The sequence below is a fragment of the Panthera pardus genome, unplaced genomic scaffold (assembly GCF_024362965.1).
Source record: "Panthera pardus isolate Hobbes unplaced genomic scaffold, ASM2436296v1 HiC_scaffold_17, whole genome shotgun sequence".
Classification (NCBI taxonomy): domain Eukaryota; kingdom Metazoa; phylum Chordata; class Mammalia; order Carnivora; family Felidae; genus Panthera; species Panthera pardus.
This window is the reverse complement of record NW_026526732.1, coordinates 135,643,362-135,665,811: the sequence shown is the minus strand read 5'-3', so window position 1 is coordinate 135,665,811 and position 22,450 is coordinate 135,643,362. Positions and strand designations below refer to the sequence as shown.

Sequence of the window (22,450 nt, the reverse complement as noted above, 5' to 3'; positions counted from 1 at the left end):
ATATCCAACACATATGTCTCTTCCCATTTCATACTTTTCCAGTGAAGTCATTTTCATTAATGTATCTTGGAATTTCACTTTATTTATACCAACTTGAAATCACCTTGATCTGCTTCAAAATAATCCACAGTAAATAAAAAGGAATTAAAATTTCAGTAAAGACGTAACCATTTCAATCTCACTTTCTTATACTAATACTGTATGTAGTATTTATCTTCAGTATTGATAATAACTAACATTTAAGTTTGTTTCGCTTCTACCTTCCGCATTTTTCTCTTCCCACATGATTTTCTCTCATTGAAAAATATATAGCGATTGTTAGTTACATACAATTCTTTGTTCTTTATACATATAAGTGAATTAGCATATATATCTAAATAGAGATAACATTACTGAAATTTGATTTCAGTAAGGAATAAAGTATCTATCAAGTGCTCCAAATCCTATTTGATTATAAGCCACTAGTGGTGGGGCCATGTCTTATTTTTATATACGTCTTTATGCTCATTGGCAGCATTTCTTTGCTGTGAGGTACTCAACAATTTTTTTTTACAGCTACAGATAACATAAATCAATTAATTTTGTCTTCATTATTTTAAGAATGTCCATCATAAGACTAGTCTGAAATTTCTTTCACTTCGCTAAGAAAAAAAGGAAAATTCAGGGAGATTTTAAATGTAAAAAAATGCTATTCTGCCATCATCTTCAATTTTTTAACCACAACATTTATTTACAGTCAAAATAGTTATACATGTTCTTTTCTGTTTGTGAAAACAGATTACCTCCACTGGAAAAAAAAATGTGTATTTTAATATATGAGGGTTAAAAATTGGGTGGGAGCAGGGAAGTATTCAATTCTCTTCTCCTCAGTTAAACTAGGATTCTTTAAAAATGATTACCAAACAAATATATGTTATTATTAAATGCCAGGTAATGTGGAGGAATGATTGAGCTTGAATTCTAAAGACCTATATCCAACTCAGGTTCTACTGATGACAAAGTAGTATAACTAGATTAAGTCCTTTCACTTCTCTTGATTTCCATTCCTTTATAAGATGAAGTGCTGGAACTCTACAATCTTCTAGAATCTTAACTTGCACATACTTGAAGGGGGCCATTATATTGATGTCATGTGGAAAAAAAAAAAACAAGATTAAAAATTTGTTGGGATTTGCTTTTTCCTGAATTTGATTAACTTCTCATATTTCAAGCTTGGCTAAGGTTTACTCAGGCCTTAAAGTACAATGCAAATTTTTATATAGATGGCCTGCGTCACGGGAAAATCCTCCCTCACAGAGTGGCAGACTCTTCTTCCTTTAAGCAATTCTGGACACGTCACTCTACGTTCTTACCTTCAGCTGCTCCTCATACACACATAATAAAGGCACAAATCTTTAATACCACGTCCGAGCCCCTCTCAATCTGACTCCAAGCCATTTTCCTAACCTTTGCATTTCACCGCATACCTGCACTCCACCTTCTTGCAAAGGCATTCCTCCACTTCTTTCTCTGGAGCTGTTCTTCACTTGGCTGCTTCTCATGCCACGTTCCCACTGTGTGCTCCCGTCACCACTGCCCATTCATCCTCAGGTTGGGGTTAAAGCCTACTTTAATATCTAGAATGACCTCCGGAGACTTCCACATTTGCAACACCTCTGTGCTCCCATTGCCTCCCCTCCTAAGAACACATGACTGTGTATATATGGATTTATGCCTCCTTCCCCCGTACAGAATGAACTGCTTGCAAGCAAGGACCATGTAATACATCTCTGTTTCTCTTAAAACTCCAAATAGAAGCCACTCAGAAGGTATTTGTTGCATTCAGAGAATTTTTTGGGGGTGGAGAGAGAAAAACATTTATGCACACACAACAGGATTCTTTAAAAACGATTCCCCCAAAATATATATGATTACTAAATGCCAGGTCGTGCGGAGGAATGATTGAGCATCAATTCTAAAGACCTTATATCCATAAAAACTCATGTGTTGTTTTCCTCCTACCTTCAGAATAATTGTGTTGGGTCAGTAACACTTGATTTCATGAGATTCTTCACCAAACTAACTGTTTAGCTGCATTTTCAAAAGATCGTGTGTTTTTGAACGTACGTAATTATTACAATGTTTACAAAGTAGTCATCAGTTTAATAGCTATTCCACAAAACTCTAGGGTTTAACACAAAGTATTTGGTGAGTTAATAGTTAATAATGGGACAAGTTTATATTATTCATTTTAGAGTGTGTATGGAAATTACATCACTATTTTGGCCTTCGTTGGTGCCATACAAATGCACATTTACCCGCTCAAGTGTTTTATTATTTCTGAATTTTGAGGAATACGTGATTATTTTTCTCTCCCCATACTTTACCCCCAACAGGCTGCTGTGATTGTCAACAGCAGCAGGAGCCACTTTGAAGGTTTGATAAAAGCAGATGAAGAGGCTTAAAGATGTCTGTTTGCTGAAAATATCTGGTAACAAACAGGAATATATGTGAGTAAATATAGCGCCTTATTCTGATTTTTAAAATAAATGTTTTAAAAACGCCTGATGGGTTGTAAAAGGTTTTGTTGTGTCCTGGTGCGGCTTTGCCCTGGTGTTATTTTTAAATGATGATAATAAATTTAGAGATGATTTTTAAGTCTTAATCTGTACTTTTCACAACTGAAATAAAAACAGGCTTAATTTAGATGTCAGCTTTGAAATATTAGCAAAAAGGATGCTCATACCTTGTCACTACAAGCTTGTTAATTTATAATAAATCCAACTCTGCCATTGACCCAGTTTTCCTATTAACTCGGTTCTGCTGGGACTAGAAAGGATATCTAATAAATTACAGTGATGGACATGATCACTGGCTGAGGATCGAAGGGGAAAATAACACTGGAATTCCTTGAAACATTGGAGAATCAGCTCTCCTTTTTAAATACCATATTTTACTTTGATTTCAAAATACTATTCCCTCCTGCTGCTTCCTATTTTGCAGTCTCTATTGGCTATTTCTTTGCTGCACAGTACTTAAATTTTGGTTCTTCGGGGTTCTGTTCTTGGCCCTCTTGCCAACTGTCACTCTCTCTGTCTCTCGGGAGAGTCCTGCAGTTCTGTGACTCCAGCTACTACACGTAGGCTGGGAATTCGTGAACATTTACCATTACTCAATAAATGGCAGATGCTCCCATCATCTGTCTTCCTGGTTCTTACTCGTTCTCAAGTTTCAATCATGTTCCCTCAGCTGCCAACTATATACCTCCTCCAGGAGGGCCACAGTCCTTGTGAGCTGAACTTTCCCAATATTACAACAGTACTTTTTGTACACATCCTTCCTCCCTGTCCTTTAAAATCTGGTCCTGCTCCAGGATTCTCTGTGGCACTAGAAACTCACCAACACAACCAAGAAACCTCAGGACAGCCCTGACTTTTTTTTTTTTTTTATTGTCCCAAATGCTTAAATCTGTTTATAAAAAAGACCACTACAGACCAACGTCTTTTATGAACATAGGTGCAAAATTCATGAGTACCACTTCATACCCATGAGGATGGCTGTTAAAAACAACAACAGAAAATACCAAGTGCTGGTGAGAACGTGGGGAAACGTGGCTGATGAGAATGTAAAACTATACAAAACAGTGTAGAGGTTCCTCAAAAAAAAACTGAACATGGCATTATCGTATGACCCAGCAATCCGGGTCTAGGTCCCTACCCCAAAGAATTGAAATCAGGGACTTGAACAGCTACTTGCACACCAATGTCCATAGCAGCATTTTTCACAGAGCCAAAAGGTGGAAACCCAAATGTCTGCTGACAGACGATGTATGAAGGGATAAACAAAATGTGGTGTGTGTGTGTGTGTGTGTGTGTGTGTGTGTGTGCGTGTGTGTGTGCGTGTGTGTGCGCGCACGCGCACACACACAATGTAATATTACTCCACCTTAAAAAGCAGGGGAATTCTGAGACATGCTGCAACACGGATGAATCTTGAAAACGTGGTGCCGAGTGAAGTAAGCCAGGCAGAAACGGACACAGACCGTATGATCCTACTTATGGGAGATAACCCGGGGTAACCGAATTCATAGAAAGGAGAATCGTGGTTACTAATGGGCTGGAATGGGAGAGAATGAGAAGTCTGTGTTTAATGGCTACAGAGTTTGGGATGAGGAAGACGTTCTGGAGATGGACGGTGGTAGCAGGAGCTTAATCCTCACGGCACAGTGGTCTGATTTTTTAAGCTCCCTGTCCAGCAGCAGAGCAATGCAGGGCAAATAAAGCTACCTCCCCCAGACACAGAAGAGGGGGGACATTGGGAACATCTGGGAGGATGGGAGGAACAGGTTCTCAGCCCATTATAGCCACATGATATGCCCTGACATTCAGGAGTCAAGGCACTGAGCCATGGAAAGGAGGTTAGGAGACAAGTTCAACAGAAGACAGAAGTCATTTCCTCTATCTACAGCCCTGTGCTCTCTGTAAGGGTTTGGTTATACTGCTTGAGCTGAAACAGAGAATTGAAACCTCCATTATTCCGTGGGATGATCAAACAATTCCAGATGATAATAAGACCATTTTATAATGAACTCCTTCCTTCCACCATAAAGGACACAGTGCCAGATAATCTGCTTATTCTCTTGTTCAACATTTATTGCATGCTGACTAAAAGTCCAGTACTGTGCTAGGCCCTGAGAATATAAAAAATGAGAGGAGTTCTTGCCTTTAAGAAGTTCATACCCGGGTAAAAAGAAATAGTAAACAATTGCATGGTGTGACATCATATGTCACAAAAACTAAATGTAACAGAGGGGGCGGGGGGCTAGCCAGTTCTGCCTGGGTGAATAGTAGAGTCACGAAGAAGAGACATTTGAGCTACATCTTGCTATATTTTTTTAACGTTTATTTTTGAGAAGGAGAGAGAGACAGAGCACACGCGGGGGCAGGGGCAGAGGGACAGAGACACAGAATCTGAAACAGGCTCCAGGCTCTGAGCTGTCAGCACAGAGCCTGACGTGGGGCTGGAACCACAAACCGGGAGATCATGACCTGAGCCGAAGTCAGAAGCTTAACCGACTGAACCACCCAGGTACCCCTAGATCTTGCTAGATGTTTTTAAATCAAATGTTTTTCTTCCGTCATGAATATAAAACATTACAGAAAAATTGGAAACCGAAACTGAATTGTCAAGGATGAGTTTATCAGATAAAAATCTAACTTCTTAAAGAAACCAAATGATTCTTGTATTTATTCATCCAGCAAGTACTTACTGTGTCAGCCCCATGTTAGGTCCCAGGAATGCAACCAACATTTATTGCCACAAGGATTGTTTAAGTTGGCGGGATGCCAAAGTGCTCAAAGCCAACGGCAACACAATGTGAAAGTGCCATTAAAAAGTATGGGGGGAGAAGGCTGGGGGATACTCAGTCTCTAGTCCCCTCAGACTGAGGGGATGCTCATTCCCTAGAGCATGTGCCTCTTGATCCCAGGGATATGAGTTGAAGCCCCACCTAGAGCTTACTTTAAAAAAATAAATATTAAAAAAAAAAAAAACTTGAAAGAAGTAAGCATGGGAGGTTTCGGCAGAAGGAGGTTACTTCTAACCTGGATAGATTGAAAACGCTGAGATTTAATAGCCCAGGATTATATTAAGAACTGTCTTGATTTTATTTACATTGTATTTGATGGTATTTCTTTTTCTTTTTTCTTGTTTTAATTTTTTTCATGCTTATTTTTTGAAATAGAGAGAGAGAGAGCAGGGGAGGGGCAGAGAGAGAGAGAGAGAGAGAGAGAGAGAGAGAGAGAGAGAGAAGCACAGAATCTGAAGCAGGCGCAGGCTCTGAGCTGTCAGCACACAGCTGGGAGGGACCGGAGAACCCACAAACCGTGAGATCATGACCTGGGTGAAGACCCACCCTTAACCGACTGAGCCACCCAGGCGCCCCTTGATGATATTTCAAAATGTGAAGGAGTGACACGAGAAACTCCCACGAACATGACTGGCTTTGCGAATGAACAAAAATCTATTCTAGGCATATGTCTGGGAGCTACTCACAGTCCCCCCGACCACCACCACCCTGCACTTTCCCCTTCCACTCCCTCCCCCTGCAGTCTTCTAAGGGTTACCTTGCTAAGATTTCAATGAGGGAACAGAACAAGAGGACAGCCAAGAGGTCCCCTGCCGTAGTAGATACAGCAAGATACCAAGCCGTGTTTCTTCCGTTCCTCTAGACCTCCTTTTGTTAAGTCCGGTTCTGCGCTAGCCCTGTGACTAAAAGAATAAATGCCTGCAAAACCGAGAAGCCGGAATTAGGCCAAAAAAGCAGAGCAAGTCAAGCCCAGTAGCTGTGGGGAAGATGTAACAGTCTCCAAATACATTCATACTTTATTGTAACCCTCTTAACAACTTCATCAATTCAAGCTACTAAACAGGTTCAAGAAGAGGGTAAGCAACTTGCTCAACGTCACAACACCGAATGGGGAATGGGCCGCACGCAAGCACCCCGCCCGCGGGACGCAGGGGCATCCCGGTCGGCCTCCGCCCTTGAGCCCCGGGCCCTCTGAGCGTTAGGCCCTAACGCCCAGGCACGTGCCCTCGGCGCCCCCAGGTCTCCTCCCGTTCCTTCGGAGCCTAGCATGGGCACACGGGGCTCCAGCAGCACTAGGTGGACGGCCAAGAGCCAGCCCCCCTTCGGTGTCGCCCCCCACCCCCACCCCGCCCTCCGCCAGGCCCGCCCACTGCGCCCTCCGCGACGGAAGGCGCTCTTTCGAGAAGTAGGTTGGATCGCGACCCCGCCACCGCGTGGCCCCGGGAACAGCCCTCCCAGCCCCTTCGGCAAACCCGCAGGCCTCGCCCCGCGCCGCGCCGGGGCCCAGCTCCTCCGCGCCGCGCCGCGCCCGCGGGCCCGGCCGGCCTCCCGCGCCCGGAAGTGGGGCGCCGCGCGCTGCAAATGCCTGCGCGGCGCGACCGCGGCGGTTGGTCCCGCCACCGGTCTTACCAGTCGGCGCGAGTCCCGGAGATCCGGCGTCGGGGATCTCGCCGTGGGGGCGCCTCGCCGGGCGTCCTTCCCGGTCCCTCTGTGCCGGGAGCCTGGGGCCGTGGGGCCGTCCCTCCAGCGGCACGGGTGCGGGGGCGCTGGCGGGCCTGGCGGTTGGGTGCGCCAGCGCGGAACCGCGCCGCGGAGATGTCCTCGACGCCCGGGCTGCCCACCCCGGGGACCTCGCTGGTCCTGCGGGTGTCGTTCGTGGACGTGCGCCCTGAGGTGATCCCCGTGCAGCTCTGGGGGCTGGTGGGCGAGCGGCGGGAGGAGTACTTGCGCCTGAACCGGGAGATTCAGGAAGCGGCGGCCACGCGCCTCCCGTGGGCGCCGGGCAGCGCCACGGCCTCTCCAGGCGAGCTGTGCCTGGTGCAGGTGGGGCTCGTATGGCACCGCTGCCGTGTGGTCAGCCAGCAGGCGCAGGAGAGCCGCGTCTTCCTGCTCGACGAGGGCCGCACCGTCACGGCGGACGCGGGCTCCCTGGCGCCGGGGCGCAGCGAGTTCTTCCACCTGCCCTCCGAGGTGCTGGGCTGCGTGCTGGCCGGCCTGGTGCCGGCGGGCAGCGGCGGCGCGGGCGGGGGCGAGCCCCAGCACTGGCCGCCCGGCGCCGTGGACTTCCTCAGCAGCCTGCAGGGCGGGCAGGTGCACGGGCGCGTGCTGGACGTGCTGCTGCTCCATCGCCTGGTCCTTCTGGAGGTGCCCGGGCTGTCGCAGCAGATGCAGGAGCTCAGCCTGGCGCGGCAGGTGCCCGACAGCCTCTTCCGCTCGCTGCTCAAGCGCTACGTGAAGGCGGCCGCTGCCGGCCTAGGCTCGGGGGCCCGGGTCCTCCCGCGAGTCCCTCCGAAGCAGGAGCACCCTGGCCTGGACTATTTCTACCCGCAGCTGCAGCTGGGCGTGACGGAGCCGGTGGTGGTGACCCAGGTGTGCCACCCCCACCGCATTCACTGCCAGCTCCGGAGCCTCTCGCAGGAGATCCACCGCCTGTCCGAGAGCATGGCCCAGATATACTGGGGTTCCACGGGGACGGGGGATGAGAACTCTACCAGTGCCACCCGGGAGGAGAGGGAGGAGAGCCCAGACAAGCCTGGCTCTCCGTGTGCCTCCTGTGGGTTGGACGGACATTGGTACAGAGCGCTCTTGCTGGAGACGTTTCGGCCCCAGCGCTGTGCCCAGGTGCTCCACGTAGACTATGGAAGGAAGGAGTTAGTGAGCTGCAGCAGTCTCCGCTACTTGCTGCCCGAGTATTTTCGAATGCCCGTGGTGACCTACCCCTGTGCCTTGTATGGGCTCTGGGACGGTGGGAGAGGCTGGTCTCGGTCACAGGTGGGTGACCTGAAGACACTGATACTGGGCCAGGCGGTGAATGCCAAGATTGAATTTTACTGTTCCTTTGAGCACGTGTATTATGTCACTCTGTATGGAGAAGATGGGACCAACCTGAACTGTGTATTCGGGCTACAGTCCTGTTGCCTGGCGGACCAATTCCTGCAGAGCCAGGGAAGGGAGGAGGAGGAGGAGGAAGGGGAAGAAGAGGAGGAAGAGGAGAAGGGACAAGCCACAGCTCTTCAGTCTCAGTCTCCTGCTGAAGAAGCGGATGAAGAGATTCCACTCCCGGCCTTAAGATCTACCAGGTTGAAGATAAACGCCTTCTATGATGCCCAGGTAGAGTTTGTTAAAAATCCGTCCGAGTTTTGGATTAGGTTGAGGAAGCACAACGGCACCTTCAGCAAGCTGATGAGGAGGATGTGCAGGTTCTATTCCTCAGCCAGTAAGCTGGAGGGGGTGGTGTTGAAACCCAAACCCGATGACCTTTGCTGTGTCAAATGGAAAGAGAACGGCTATTATCGGGCCATGGTCACCAGATTAGATGACAAGAGTGTGGCCGTATTCCTAGTTGACCGGGGCAGTTTGGAAAATGTGGATTGGTACGACGTGAGGATGCTGCTTCCTCAGTTTAGACGACTGCCAGTGTTGGCTCTGAGGTGCACGCTGGCCGATATTTGGCCTTTGGGGAAAAGCTGGAGCCAGGAGGCAGTTTCCTTTTTCAAAAAGACTGTGCTCCACAAAGAATTGGTTATCCATGTCCTTGATAAGCAGGATAAGCAATATGTTATTGAGATTCTTGATGAATCAAGAACAGGGGAAGAAAACATTAGTAAGGTAATGGCTCAAGCCGGATATGCAAAGTATCAGGAATTTGAAACACAGGAGAACATTCCCGTAAGTGCCCATTCTCCAGGGCATGTTTCAAACCATTTTACTGCCAAGAATAACAAAATCTCTCCTGCCAAGAGGGGAGACGTAGAACAGAAGGCCCAGAGAGACAACACAACTAGCTCTGTTGCAGAAATTTTGACTGATCCACCAGTCGCTGCAGATACCCCAGCTGGACTAGTGGTGCAGGAGAAAGAAAAAAGAGTATCTGTTTATTCTCCTCTAGTGCAGAACTTCCTGGAAATTACGCCAGACTCTTCTTGTAAAGGAGAGGTGAGAGTCGGAAGTACAGTAGGAGTCAAAGTGTCTTCTGTTGAAAACCCTGGCTACTTCTGGTGCCAGCTGACCAGGAACATTCAAGACTTTAAAACTTTGATGTGTGATATCCAGGACTACTGCGAGAATACAGCTGCTCCTTACCAGGGGACCGCCCCCGCTTGTCTGGCAAAACGCACGGTAAATGGAAAATGGTCCAGAGCTGTGATCCGCGGGGCACAATCTTCACAGCGCGTCAGAGTAATGTTTGTAGATTATGGAGACGAAGATGTGGTAGCTGTGAAGAATATTTGCTCAATTAGTGAAGAGTTTCTCAAGGTTAAGGCTCAGGCTTTTCGGTGCAGTCTTTATAATTTAATTCAACCAACGGGTCAAAATCCTTTTGCTTGGAATGAAAAGGCAATCCAAGCTTTTAGGGAATTTGTAGACAACGCATGGGAAGACAATCTCGAGTTGAAATGCACAGTATTTGCTTTGGCTTCAGCGCATGACGAAGAGCTGTTTAACATAGTGGATTTGCTAACACCGTTTCAGAGTGCCTGCCACTTTTTGGTAGAAAAGAGACTTGCAAGGCCAGTGAAACTTCAGAAGCCCCTGGAGTCCTCCGTTCAGCTACATTCTTACTACTATTCGACACACGAGATGAAAATTGGAAGTGAAGAATTGGTGTATATAACGCATGTGGATGACCCTTGGACATTTTATTGCCAACTGGGAAGAAACGCAAATATTTTAGAACAGTTGTCCTGTAATATTACACAATTGAGTAAAGTTTTGCCGAATTTAAAAACATCCCCCTTGACCCCTGGAACCTTGTGCCTTGCCAGGTACACTGATGGAAACTGGTATAGGGGGATGACAATAGGAAAAGAACCAAAGAAAGTCTTTTTTGTTGATTTTGGAAATATACATGTGGTAACCAGCGATGATCTGCTTCCGCTACCTAAGGATGCGTATGATGTCTTACTTCTGCCCATGCAAGCTGTTAAGTGTTCATTGTCTGACATACCCGCTCACATACCAGACGAAATTACAACATGGTTCCAGGAGACTGTTTTAGATAAGTCATTGAAGGCTTTGGTGGTGGCAAAAGATCCAGATGGGAGACTGATTATAGAACTCTATGACGACAGTATCCAAATCAACGCTAATATCAATGAGAAGTTAGGGTTACTTGGCTACAAGGGTGGGACAAGAAAAAAAGAAGAAAGCAAAGATCTCCTCACCGCGACAGAAACTCTTGAAGTAAAGAAGGAAAATCTCAAGTTGTCACCTACGGAGTATTCAAGTAGATCAGTAGAGAACTCTGCATTATGTAGCATGGAGATCTTGGGAGAACCACACAAATCTAAGACCAGCCCAGCATGTAGGGAACCCAAGCTTTTACGAAGTTTGACCAAGACAAACTTCGTCACTCAGTATCAGGACTCCGTGGGAAATAAAGATAATCAAATGTGTCCCTTCACAGCCGAGAAGAAAGAAGAAAGTTTTGCTGAGTCGCCTTTGAAAGCCACAAGACTAGAAGCTACCCTTTCAGAGAGAAACATAGGAGATCCGTGTAACAAAGATTTGCCTCTAAAATTTTCTGAGCTCCCTCAGAAGATTATAATGCCTGGCTTTAAAACAGTGGTGTATGTTTCCCACATAAATGACCTTTCAGACTTTTATGTTCAACTAACAGATGACGAAGCTGAAATCACTAGTCTTTCAGAGAGATTAAACGATGTTAGGACCAGGCCAGAATTTTATTCAGGTCCACCTTTGCAGAGAGGAGATGTAACATGTGCCATTTTTCCAGAAGACAGTTTGTGGTATCGGGCTGTGGTCAGGGAACAACAACCCAATGACCTTCTGTGTGTACAGTTTATAGATTATGGCAATGTTTCTGTGGTCCATACTAACAAGATAGGTAAGCTGGACCTTCTTAACGCACTGGTACCAGCCCTGTGCATTCACTGCTCCTTGAGAGGACTTTGGGCTCCTGAGATTTTAAACTGTAAGGCAGTGACGCGTTACTTTTCCCGAAGGACAGACGAGGTTCAAATAAGATGTGAATTTGTTCAGTTCCAAGACAGATGGGAAGTTATTCTTGCTGATGAACATGGGATCATAGCAGAAGACATGATTAGCAGATATGCTTTCAGTGAAAAATCTCAAGTAGGACTTTCTGACCAAATCACTAAAGGTGCCTGTTCAAAGTCTGTCCACAAAACAGACATTGGCACTTCACTGTTTCTTAACTGGTACAACCCAAATATGAAGATGATAAGAGCATACGCCACGGTGATAGATGGACCTGAATATTTTTGGTGTCAGTTTGCTGATACCGAGAAACTTCAGTTTTTAGAAGCAGAAGTACAAACCGCTGGAGAACAAGTAACGGCTTGGAGGAGTTGTGTGCCATGCCCTCATATCGGAGATCCTTGCATAGTGAGATATAGAGAAGATGGGCATTATTACAGGGCACTTATCACCAATATTTGTGATGATTATCTGGTATCTGTCAGGCTTGTGGACTTTGGAAACGTCGAAGACTGCGTGGACCCCAAAGCACTCTGGAATATCCCTTCTGAACTCTTGGTGGTTCCCATGCAAGCCTTTCCATGTTGCCTCTCAGGATTTAATATTTCAGAAGGTGCGTGCCCTCAAGAGGGAAATGACTATTTTTATGAAATAGTAACAGAAGATGTGTTGGAGATAACAATATTAGAAATCAAAAGGGATGTTTGTAATATCCCTTTAGCAATCGTTGACTTGAAAAGCAAAGGCGAAAGTATTAACCAGAAGATGAAGAAATATTCTAAGATTGGCATCAGTAACAGTGATCTGCCCTATGAAAAACATGACCCGGAGATAAAGGGAGCTCTGGGGTCCCTCAGTCCTGAGGTTGGATTTAAGAAACCAAGTAGTAAAGCTGGACAAGAGAAAGCCCTATATGTCGAGTCACAGACAGATGAGCTCTCTGAAAGAACTGAAAAAGATTTAAACATCACTGAAGCCAAACCAACTAAGTTCTATGACCCTGACACTGACAACCTTTTTGAAGCTTTCGAAAACCCATGCAAAGATAAAATTGGCGTCGAGGTACTGGAAGGTAAAAGAGAGTGCCGTCTGGTCGACGAAGCAAAGTTTGATGATAAACACCTCATGACAGGATTTAACACGTTACTACCACTGCAGGCTAGTGAAACAAAGGAGATATTAGAACTGAACTCACTTGAGGTGCCACTTTCTCCCGATGATGAATCAAAAGAGTTCCTGGAGCTGGAGTCCATTGAGTTACAGCATTCTCTAGTCGGGGATGAAGAAAAAGAGCCAGGCCGGGTGCCTCCACTTGTGCCCCTCCCCCAAGGCTGTGACACAGAAGCCACCCTGCATCCGTTTACAGTGCAGCTTCCCCTCAACTGTGAATCTGAGAAACAGCCGGAACTAGAATTACCCACAGCCCAGCTGTGTTTAGACGACAAAATAAACCCTTTGTCTCTACCAGTTGGTCAGAGAGCCCAAGACCCCATGTGCGCTGAGGACACAAGGAAGTCAAGTTATATGGAATGTTTTGACGACCAGCCTAGGTTACCCTTGCACCTACACGGAAGGAATTGTGATCCCAACAGGCAAATTGAAATGAACATATATAAAGAAGAATTTACAGAGTACAAAAGCAGAGATGCCATTTCACCACTGACTCTGTTCTCCGAAGAAGAATCCAGAGACGGAAGGAAGCGCAATAATGCTTTACAAGATCATGTCTCAGGTATGTAATTTCTTCTACTTTTACTTAACTTAGTGTTTTTCAAAAAATACCTACTTGTCTTCAAGACAATAATTCTTATTTACTTTTTGCCTTGTTTTCTTCTTAATTAATTTTTTGGGGAAAAGATTAAAACCTGAAAAGAGAATCAGATTTGGATTTCATGACGAGCATTTTAAGTGTGGGGAGATGAAGTTGCGAAATCAATGTAGAACCATACCTTGTAGGCTGGATGAAATGCTGCTAAATTATTAATTTTGTGTTTAAGAATAAAATGCTTAGAATCAGTGTTTCCAAAAAGTAATCAGGTTTCAAATGTAAGCAAATAATCTTTAAAATCAAAAGTTCCGTTTTTTGGTAAGTCTTAAAAAAACATGTTGTTCCTTTGCTAAGCACTACTGTAGGCGTGAATTGATGATAGGGATCATTTTTGCAGAGTTTTCAAATTTAACCATTTTGTTTCATGCATACACCTTGTCATTTATTTCGAAACCCCTAAACAAACACTAGATTTGGGGAGCTTATAGTAACCAAGCAAGAGACCGGCCATGAGTAAATATTGGAGAAATTTTATTATGAACTTTTTAAGTAAGCTACATGTATTGCCGTTTTCTTTCTACTTAATAAGATTTAAAAGTTACATGAAATGGGGGCCCCTGGGTGGCTCAATTGGCTGAGCATCCAACTCTTGATTTGGGCTCAGGTCGTGATCCCAGAGTCGTGGGACTGAGCCCCACGTCTGGCTCCGCGCTGAGCATGGAGTGTGTTTAAGATTCTCACACTCTAAATTAAACAAGCAAGCAAACAAACAAACAAAACAAAGTTACACGAAATGCCTAACTTTTAGGGTTTGGGAAATAATCAATGTTAGACTTCTTATATGTCAATTTTTACTTATTATCATTATTATTATTATTATTTTTATCTGAGAGAGAGAATGTGTCCTGGGGGGTGGGGGGAGGGTGGGCAGAGGTGGGGAGAGAGAGAGAATCTTAGATGGTCTCCATGCTCAGCACAGAGCTCGATCCCAAGACCCTAGGATCATGAGCTGAGCCGAAATCAAGGGTCGGACGCTGAACCGACCGAGCCAGGTGCCCCATATGTCAATTTTTAGATTATTAAATTTGAGCCATCGTACAAAATAGAGAAAACAGTAGTCTAGGGAGAATGAAAATCTCCCATATCACCATAAGCCTGCCACTATTAAAACTGCAGTGCACTTCTTTCCTTTTGTCTTTCATCCTGTGTCTATTTACATACAGTTTAAAGAACTAAATAGAAATCACATTATTGGGGCGCCTGGGTGGCTTGGTCGGTTAAGCATCTGACTTTGGCTCAGGTCATGATCTCAGCGCTTGTGAGTTCGAGCCCCGCGTCGGGCTCTGTGCTAACAGCTCAGAGCCTGGAACCTGTTTCGGATTCTGTGTCTCTCTCTCTCTCTGCCCCTCCCCTGTTCATGCTCTGTCTCTCTCTGTCTCAAAAATAAATAAACGTTAAAAAAAAAAAAAAAAGAAATCATATTATCATAGTGTCAAATCCTGCATTTTAATCCCTTAAACATGTTTTCAAAATATTTTAACTCTCTAGGATTCCATTCAGTGGCTGTACTACAATTCATTTAAATATTACCCTAGGTTTTTAGTCCCCCTTGCCACATTTTATTAATAATAAGTAATAGCTCTGTGATACGAATGTCTACCAATTTGTAATATGCTGCTTCAGAAACAGCTGTTGTAACCATAGACCACATCGCATGTGGCAACAATAACCAGCTGCCAACAGTAAGTTTCGAAGTCAGGAATCAGATTCATATTCTTTTTTTTTTTTAATGTTTTACTTTTTTTTGAGAAAGAGAGAGAGACAGAGCATAAGCGAGGGAGGGGCAGAGAGAGAGAGGGACACAGAATCCAGAGCAGGCTCCAGGCTCTGAGCTGTCGGCACAGAGCCCGACGCGGGGCTCGAACTCACAAGCGCTGAGATCATGACCTGAGCCGAAGTTGGACGCCCAACCAACTGAGCCACCCAGGCGCCCCCAGATTCATATTCTTAAAAGACGCATCACATCATGCTGGTATTTTTTGAAGAAAGCGATAAGGAATTTTATTGGGAAAGGGCCCTGGAAGAATTTAAAATAAAATCCAGGAAAAGATACAGACTGAGACCATCCATGACCTTGATTATATAGGAATAGTCAATGCAGATAAGAAAATGCTTTGCTTGTGTATTTAACATCAAGGGATTAAGAGGTACACACTGAGTCTTTATTCAATTTGGCAGCTCACGCAGAGAAGACCTACACTCTGGAAGGATTTGCTGTTGGATCCAAGTGTGTTGTGTGGTCAAGTCTAAGAAACACATGGTCTAAATGTGAGATTCTGGAAATAGGTGAAGAAGGCACAAGGGTAAGTGAAATGGAAGCACTTTATCTCAAAGGATACTGACTGTTGAGGAAATTTTAGCCAACTTTACCAGACTAGAAAATGCACTTGAACAGACGTTTACCTGATCATTCCCCTTAAAAATTTGGTGCAGTGCAGAACTCATCTCGAAGGTCAGATGTAAGCATCCTGGCAAGAAATCATCCCCGACTCTTGTATCTCCCTTGCCTCTGAAATCCTATCAGTCACCAAATCCTATCAGTCACACTTTCCACTTCTTATCACTTAGTTAAAACTTGTTACACCTACTGTCACTGCCTTGGTGTGAAGTCCCTTATTTTACAAGTGGATTACTCTATTAACCTATTTTGGTTTACTTCTTCTAGTGTTCCTTCAGCTGAGTCTCTACACTACCAGTGTGACACTTGTCAGATGCAAATCTGACGGCAGGATTCCTGTGTGTAAAACTTCTTGGGGACGTCCAGTTGATTGAGTTTCTCCTGTGGTCCCAAAAAACCACCTGTGTCAGAATCACCTGGTGGGTTTCTTAAGCTGTAGATTCCTGCACCTTGCCCTGGCTGGCTACTACAGAATTTCTGGGGGTAGGACCAGGAATGAGCATTCTCTTACCATTAAAATTTGAGAGCCACTGGTCTAGGATAGAAAAGCCAAGCCATGCTCACTAACATGGCATGGTCCTCTAGGGGACCTGAGGTCTTCTAGGGCTGAGTGTCCGTATTCTTCTCCAGTCTTAGGTTCACTCCTTTGTGTTTTGTAACTTATATTGGATGGGCACCAAATTGCTTGCTTTCTCTTATATATATCATTCCCCAGGGCTTCTTCAATATATTTCATAATGCAGATCCAGTCACTTGTATTCTATCCCCCTCCCACACTGGCTCATTTTCACTTTTATTTTTATTTTGTTATTATTTTATTTTTAGATAGGCCTTATTTTTGGAAGAGTTTTAGGTTACAGAAAAATCATGAAGATAGTACAAAGACACCTAATTTCCACTATTGTTTTTTTTTGTTTTTTTTTTAATTTTACATCCAAATTAGTTAGCATCTAGTGCAACAATGATTTCAGGAGTAGATTCCTTAGTGCCCCTTAGCCATTTAGCCCATCCCCCCTCCCACACCCCTCCCGTAACCCTCAGCTGGTTCTCCGTATTTATGAGTCTCTTCTGTTTTGTCCCCCTCCCTGTTTTTACCTTATTTTTGTTTCCCTTCCCTTATGTTCCTCTGTTTTGTCTCTTAGAGTCCTCATATGAGTGAAGTCCTATGATTTTTGTCTTTCTCTGACTGACTAATTTCACTTAGCATCATACCCTCCAGTTCCATCCACGTAGTTGCAATATTTTTATTTTTTTGAGAGAGGAGAGAGTGTGAGCAGGAGAGAGGGACAGAGGGAGAGAGAGAATGAATCTTAAACAGGCTCTGTGCTCAGCGAGGAGCCCAATGCAGGGCTTAATCCCATGATCCTGGAATCATGGCCTGAGCTGAAATCAAGAACCAGACTCTCGCCAACTGATCCACGTGAGTGCCCCGATTTTCACTTATTTTTGGAAGATTTTCATTGCGTCTTCATTTTCGTTTTGCATTGCCTCTTCCAGGGAGCATTCACTAGCATTATTTCTAAATCTCTCCATCTCTTGACCCTCCCCACACACCAAAAACTTTATACCTATATTATATTCCCGTTTCTCCTGCTACAGAGGTCTGTACTTACTACGATGTAATGATCTGCTTAGAGATCTGTTTCTCCACAAAATGTTGAGCTTCTTAAGATCTCATTTTTAGCTACCTTTGATATCTAGGCATACTCAATATGTTTTTTGACCAGAAGTTCCATAGAGTTAAAAGCGTAAAGTTGAAGTTTAATAAAATTATTTTCATTGCCTTTTGAGGTATTTCAGTTGAAGAAGGATTGCCATGGTCCATAAATCAGTTACAGTTTTTGGAAACTACCAAGTTTTATTAAATACCTTTTTTCTCTTGTAGGTTCTGAACCTTTCAAATGGTATGGAGGAGATAGTGAACCCTGAGAATGTCTGGAATGGCATACCCAAATTAGATAAGAGTCCATCTGAGGTATGGATATAAATACTAATTAGTGAAAGCATTGTGTTTCATTTTGAAAGGTAGTTTAAACTATTTCCAAAGCCCTTGTGTTTGGGAATAATCAAGAAAAAAGAATACTAATACTGGAATTAATGACAATGAAAAGGAGCAATAACAAAATCAGTGATTCTGGACTTTATGCCAAGCATCTCTTTGGGCAAACTGGTTATTAATGTTTTACACCTTGATTTGGGGAAGAGGGGGATTTTAAAAATGAAAATTGTTTGGTGTCTGAGATCTTTATAAAATACATCTGATGTAGAAAATCTGGAAAAATGGCAAATTTGAAACAAAGTATCTATCACCTGTAATACATCCATCTAAGACAAAGAGCTTGATCGGTTTCATTTTATTTCATAATTTTTCTGTTTATATGGAATGTACGTATGTCATCGAAATGTTTTGTGCATAATTGATTTCATTCTGCATAGTTTTATATTTTGTGTTCTGTGTTCTATATTTTATATTTTGTGTTCAATTTCCCACGCCATTATAATATCTGGGCATTTGAGTTTATTCTGTTTGACATTTGTTGACGTTTTTACTTTAAAATATGTATCTGATAGTTCCAATATCTGGTCGCCTCAGGGCTTGCCATCTACTGATCACCTTGAAATATGATTAGCTTTTCCTAGTTCTTTGTATGTTGAGTAATTTTGGATTATGTCCCAAATGTTTTGAACATTATGTTGCAAGGCTTTGGATCCTATTAAAATCTTCTAGAAAATATTGAAGTCTTTATTTTAGCAGGTGGTCAACCCAGTTGGGTTCATACCACAAGTTCTGTCTCTCCTTCTTTGCTTGTGGGTTCCAATGTCAGTTTAGTTTTCAGAGACTTTGCTTTGGTGTTTGCATCCGCCCAGAGCACAAGCCTCCCAGGGACTCAGGTAGCAGTTTATATAGTAGATCGGCTGTTAAAGATTGCTATCTTTAGTTGATTCTCTTCTGCATATGCATAGTTGAGGGTTGACCTTGGGATTTATATCAGTTCATTTATAGTATCAGGGATTCATATTTTTCAATTCCTTTTCTCTCTGAGATTTCCTCCACACTTGCTGGCCTCAAGGATCTTCTTTATTTTTATTATTATTATTATTATTAATGTTTATTCATTTTTGAGAGACACAGAGTGTGAATGGGAGAGGGGCAGAGAGAGAGGGAGACACAGAATCTGAAGCAGGCTCCAGGCTCTGAGCTGTCAACCCAGAGCCCGACGCAGGGCTCGAACTCAAGAACTGTGAGATCATGACCTGAGCTGAAGTTGAGCGCTTAACTGACTGAGCCACCCAGGTGTCCCTCAAGGATCTTCTTTAATCCAGCTCCTAGGGGCTCTTTTTCTTGCTCCTCTAGACAGAGAGTATGTTTCTCTCAAGGTTTCCTTCTTTGCTGTCATGCAGTTCTGTTTGACTGAGCCTGCCTTTGGAGTGAAGCAGAGAGAGAAACAAGAAAAATCAATCCCCACCCCCCATTTCCAGATAACAAACAGCCCTTTTCCCGTTCCACTGGTCAGAGTCTTCTCTCAGACTTTCAGTTGGGGCTGCTCTCATGACAGGGTCAGAAGGTAAAAAAGAAAAATAGTGAAGAGATTTCCCATTCATTCGTCACTTTCTAGCATTCAGGGGGCCTCTTTTCCCAATCTGCTGGCTAGAAATAGGGATCTCCCTCAGAGTTTTGCCATCCACACAGGCTGGGCAGCTCTGATTTGGTCCAGGCTCAAGTCAAAACTAAGAGACAAAGAAGGAAAAAAATAAGGAAAGGAGAGGAGAGGAGAGGAATGAAGAGGAGAGGAGAGAAGAAGGAGGGGAGGGGAGAGAGGAGGAAGAAGGAAGGAAGGAAGGGAGGGAGGGAGGAAGGAAGAAAGGAAGGAAGGAAGGAAGGAAGGAAGGAAGGAAGGAAGGAAGGAAGGAAGGAAGGAAAGAAACATCTGTGAATCCACCCCTGTTATGAGTCATTATTCAGGTTTTTACTTCAGTCCTCAATCTGCCTGTTCCTATTTACTTTTCAGAGCCCACGGTTACTTTTTGTATACTTTCCAGAATTTTTAGTTGTAGCAAGTATAAGAGAGGCAGGCTATAGTCAACTTACTCCATCTTGGCCACAGCCAGAAGGCCATAGTTGCATAATCTTATATGGCACAAATGGTCAGTCATTTGTTAAACCATTTCTTGTAGTGGTGCACATTTAAGTCATTTGAAATTTTTCCACTATGAAAAACCACTGAACATCTTTCTTCGCCTTCTTATATTAATTTCATGTTTTTGTTTACTTGTCAAAAATAACAGCTTGCTTCACTTAGGTTGCATAAGTATTTACTAAAGTTTTTCTTTTACATTCTGATCTTTTCCGTTCATTACTTTTCAAGAATCCACAGCCAAATGCATAGATGTACACATATGGGATTCTATTTGGATAAACTACCCTATGCCTGCCAAATAGAGAACTATGTAAGGCAACTCAGAGTGTTCATAAGATAGTATAGACACAACTGGCTTTTACATCAGTTAGCAAATACAGAAGCTACTTATGGATAAGGCTTTACTTTTTAAAATTTGGTTATTAATTTTATTTATTAAATGATCCTTTCCTCAAATTTGAAGGAACTCTTAGATATGTGTCTACAAATAAGCTGGTTTTCCTTTACAAGTGGATATTGTGAGGTATTAAATTATGCATGACTTTTTTGGTCAAGTCACTGTGATCTGATTGCATTTTTTAAGGATTTTTTTTGTATGTGAGAGATTTCATTTTATTGTAAGAATATGTCTCATGAATCAATTTCTGTATAGACTTCATGCATACACACAGTGCTATTATTTGTTGAAAGGAATATAGGAGAAATACCCCTCTTCAGTAAGTCTTTAGTAAAGGATCTGTGGCTCACCGTGGATAATGTGTTTGCATAGGAGCCCTTTGAGAAAGGCATCAGACACCAAAGTTGTGGGAGATTGGGAGCTGAAAATTGGAAAAGGCTACTTTACTTCCGGTATGGGACGCTCCAGTAGAGATGTTCCAGAGAAATGAGTATTGGAAGGATAGAAAATGTTCTTGGGTGATTCTTCACTACAAAATCAGATTGCCACACTTTCAAGAGGCTTAGTTTTTCATTGTTTACCATTTTTTTCTGGCTTATCTACGGTCCCTTTCTGATTTTAATCATTTTGTGTCTGTAACAAAGAATTGGTGGTAATGCAAAGGTTCCTTTTGTTAGGCTGTATTCCAAACAGTGGGGAAAGATCTCTACTTCGTGTCATTAGATTGCACTACAATTGAAGGGGATTTGTGTTTTTAAAAGAAAATAGCTTTTATCAACAGATTGCCAAGCCTTAAAGGTACCATTATTCTGAATCCTCAAACAAAAATGTTTTATCAATTTCCTTGGATGTTAGTAGTAGAAAATTTTTAGCTAAAAATGTTAAATGTGCATCTGGGAATAAATAACGAAGAAGAGGATTTCTTGAAATATCATAGAAAATTTGTTTGTGGGTTGAATTAATCTTGAAAGTTAAATTGTGAATATGATAAATTTATATTTTAAAGGATTTTAAAGAATTTTCTCAGCGTTGACTAGCTCATACATTCAAGTGACCTTCATATATTAAATGATCTCTCAGAATTTCTTTCTGGGTTTTTAGTTTATCTCGTGATAAGATTCAATTTGTTGGAAGTTAGTGGTTATTGCATGATCTTGTTCATAAGTAGCACATGGTCCTTAGAACTGAGGTACATTGAGAGTGAAATCCACTCTTGGTGGCTTTCCCATTATTTGAAAAACACATACTAGTGAAAGAGAACAAAGGACTGTTCAGTTATCAGCTTTACTAACATCATTCTAGAAAAATATAAAATATGCCAGTTATATATTTTAGAGAAACTTTGATAATAGGTAGAGTGTGAGAACCAAAATGCTAAAAGACAAAAAACATTTCTGTAGGAATAATTCTCCATAGAATAATTCTCACCATTTTGAAAGGACATTAAATTTGTTGTGGTAGCACTTGTGTAGATAATTTTCTTGTTTTTCTTTCTCAACTTGAGGTTTCTCTCTCCTCTCTCTCTCTCTCTTTTTTTCCAGAAAAGGGGTCTGGAGGTGATATAAATTTAACTGTGGATCCATAGACGTGGCCAATCTGTCCGAAACTGCTCTTAAACATGTGGCATCTTGCCCAGACCGGCAGAGTATTTGAGCAAGTCGAGAGCATATGATCACAAGAAGTTGTCATTTTTGAAAACTCTGATATGCACTGAAAACAAAATAGATCTCAGGGCCACTACGAAATGTATTTACAGTGGTTTTGCCGTACATATGGATCTGGGATCTTTCTTCTCCCTTTAAATATGTTATGTTTCTAATCAGTTAGGTGGATTTATTTTGCTAAACAATATGCTAACACATTACTCAAATTTAAAAAAACAAAAAACAAAAAAAAACAACCCACCCCTATTTCTGTTTCTTTTGAATATAGTGTTTAAATTAAAATAGAAAATGCTAGGTTTATGGCAAGTATATTATATGATACTACTTACAGGGATGGCTTTGTTAGCAATAACTCCTTCAGATTTTTGTTTTGTTTCTGAGCTTTGTCTTGTCAGTCTAGTTAACATTTGATTAATATTCTGTTTGATTTTGGAAGTATTCTAATATGACACAACATTTGAATAAAGTTTCTCCTTAAAGGTGTGGTAGTCTCATTT

General features: G+C 42.9%; 2 protein-coding genes across 2 annotated transcripts in view; both read left to right on the top strand.

Annotated features, from left to right (window-relative positions):
* SLC25A27 (solute carrier family 25 member 27) overlaps positions 1 to 2,544 on the top strand; it is a 31,278-nt gene extending 28,734 nt beyond the window's left edge. Inside the window, exon 9 of the mRNA XM_019457335.2 lies at positions 2,376 to 2,544. Coding sequence (XP_019312880.1) covers positions 2,376 to 2,444 — 69 coding nt within the window. The 3' untranslated portion in view covers positions 2,445 to 2,544. The remainder of the gene's footprint in view (positions 1 to 2,375) is intronic.
* A 4,483-nt stretch (positions 2,545 to 7,027) lies between these two features.
* TDRD6 (tudor domain containing 6) lies at positions 7,028 to 22,436 on the top strand. Its single transcript, XM_019457328.2, has 4 exons — positions 7,028 to 13,259; positions 15,534 to 15,658; positions 17,639 to 17,728; positions 21,831 to 22,436. The coding sequence occupies exons 1-4, from the start codon at positions 7,163 to 7,165 to the stop codon at positions 21,852 to 21,854; spliced, it is 6,336 nt and encodes a 2,111-aa protein (XP_019312873.2). The 5' UTR covers positions 7,028 to 7,162; the 3' UTR covers positions 21,855 to 22,436.
* Positions 22,437 to 22,450: the final 14 nt, after the last annotated feature.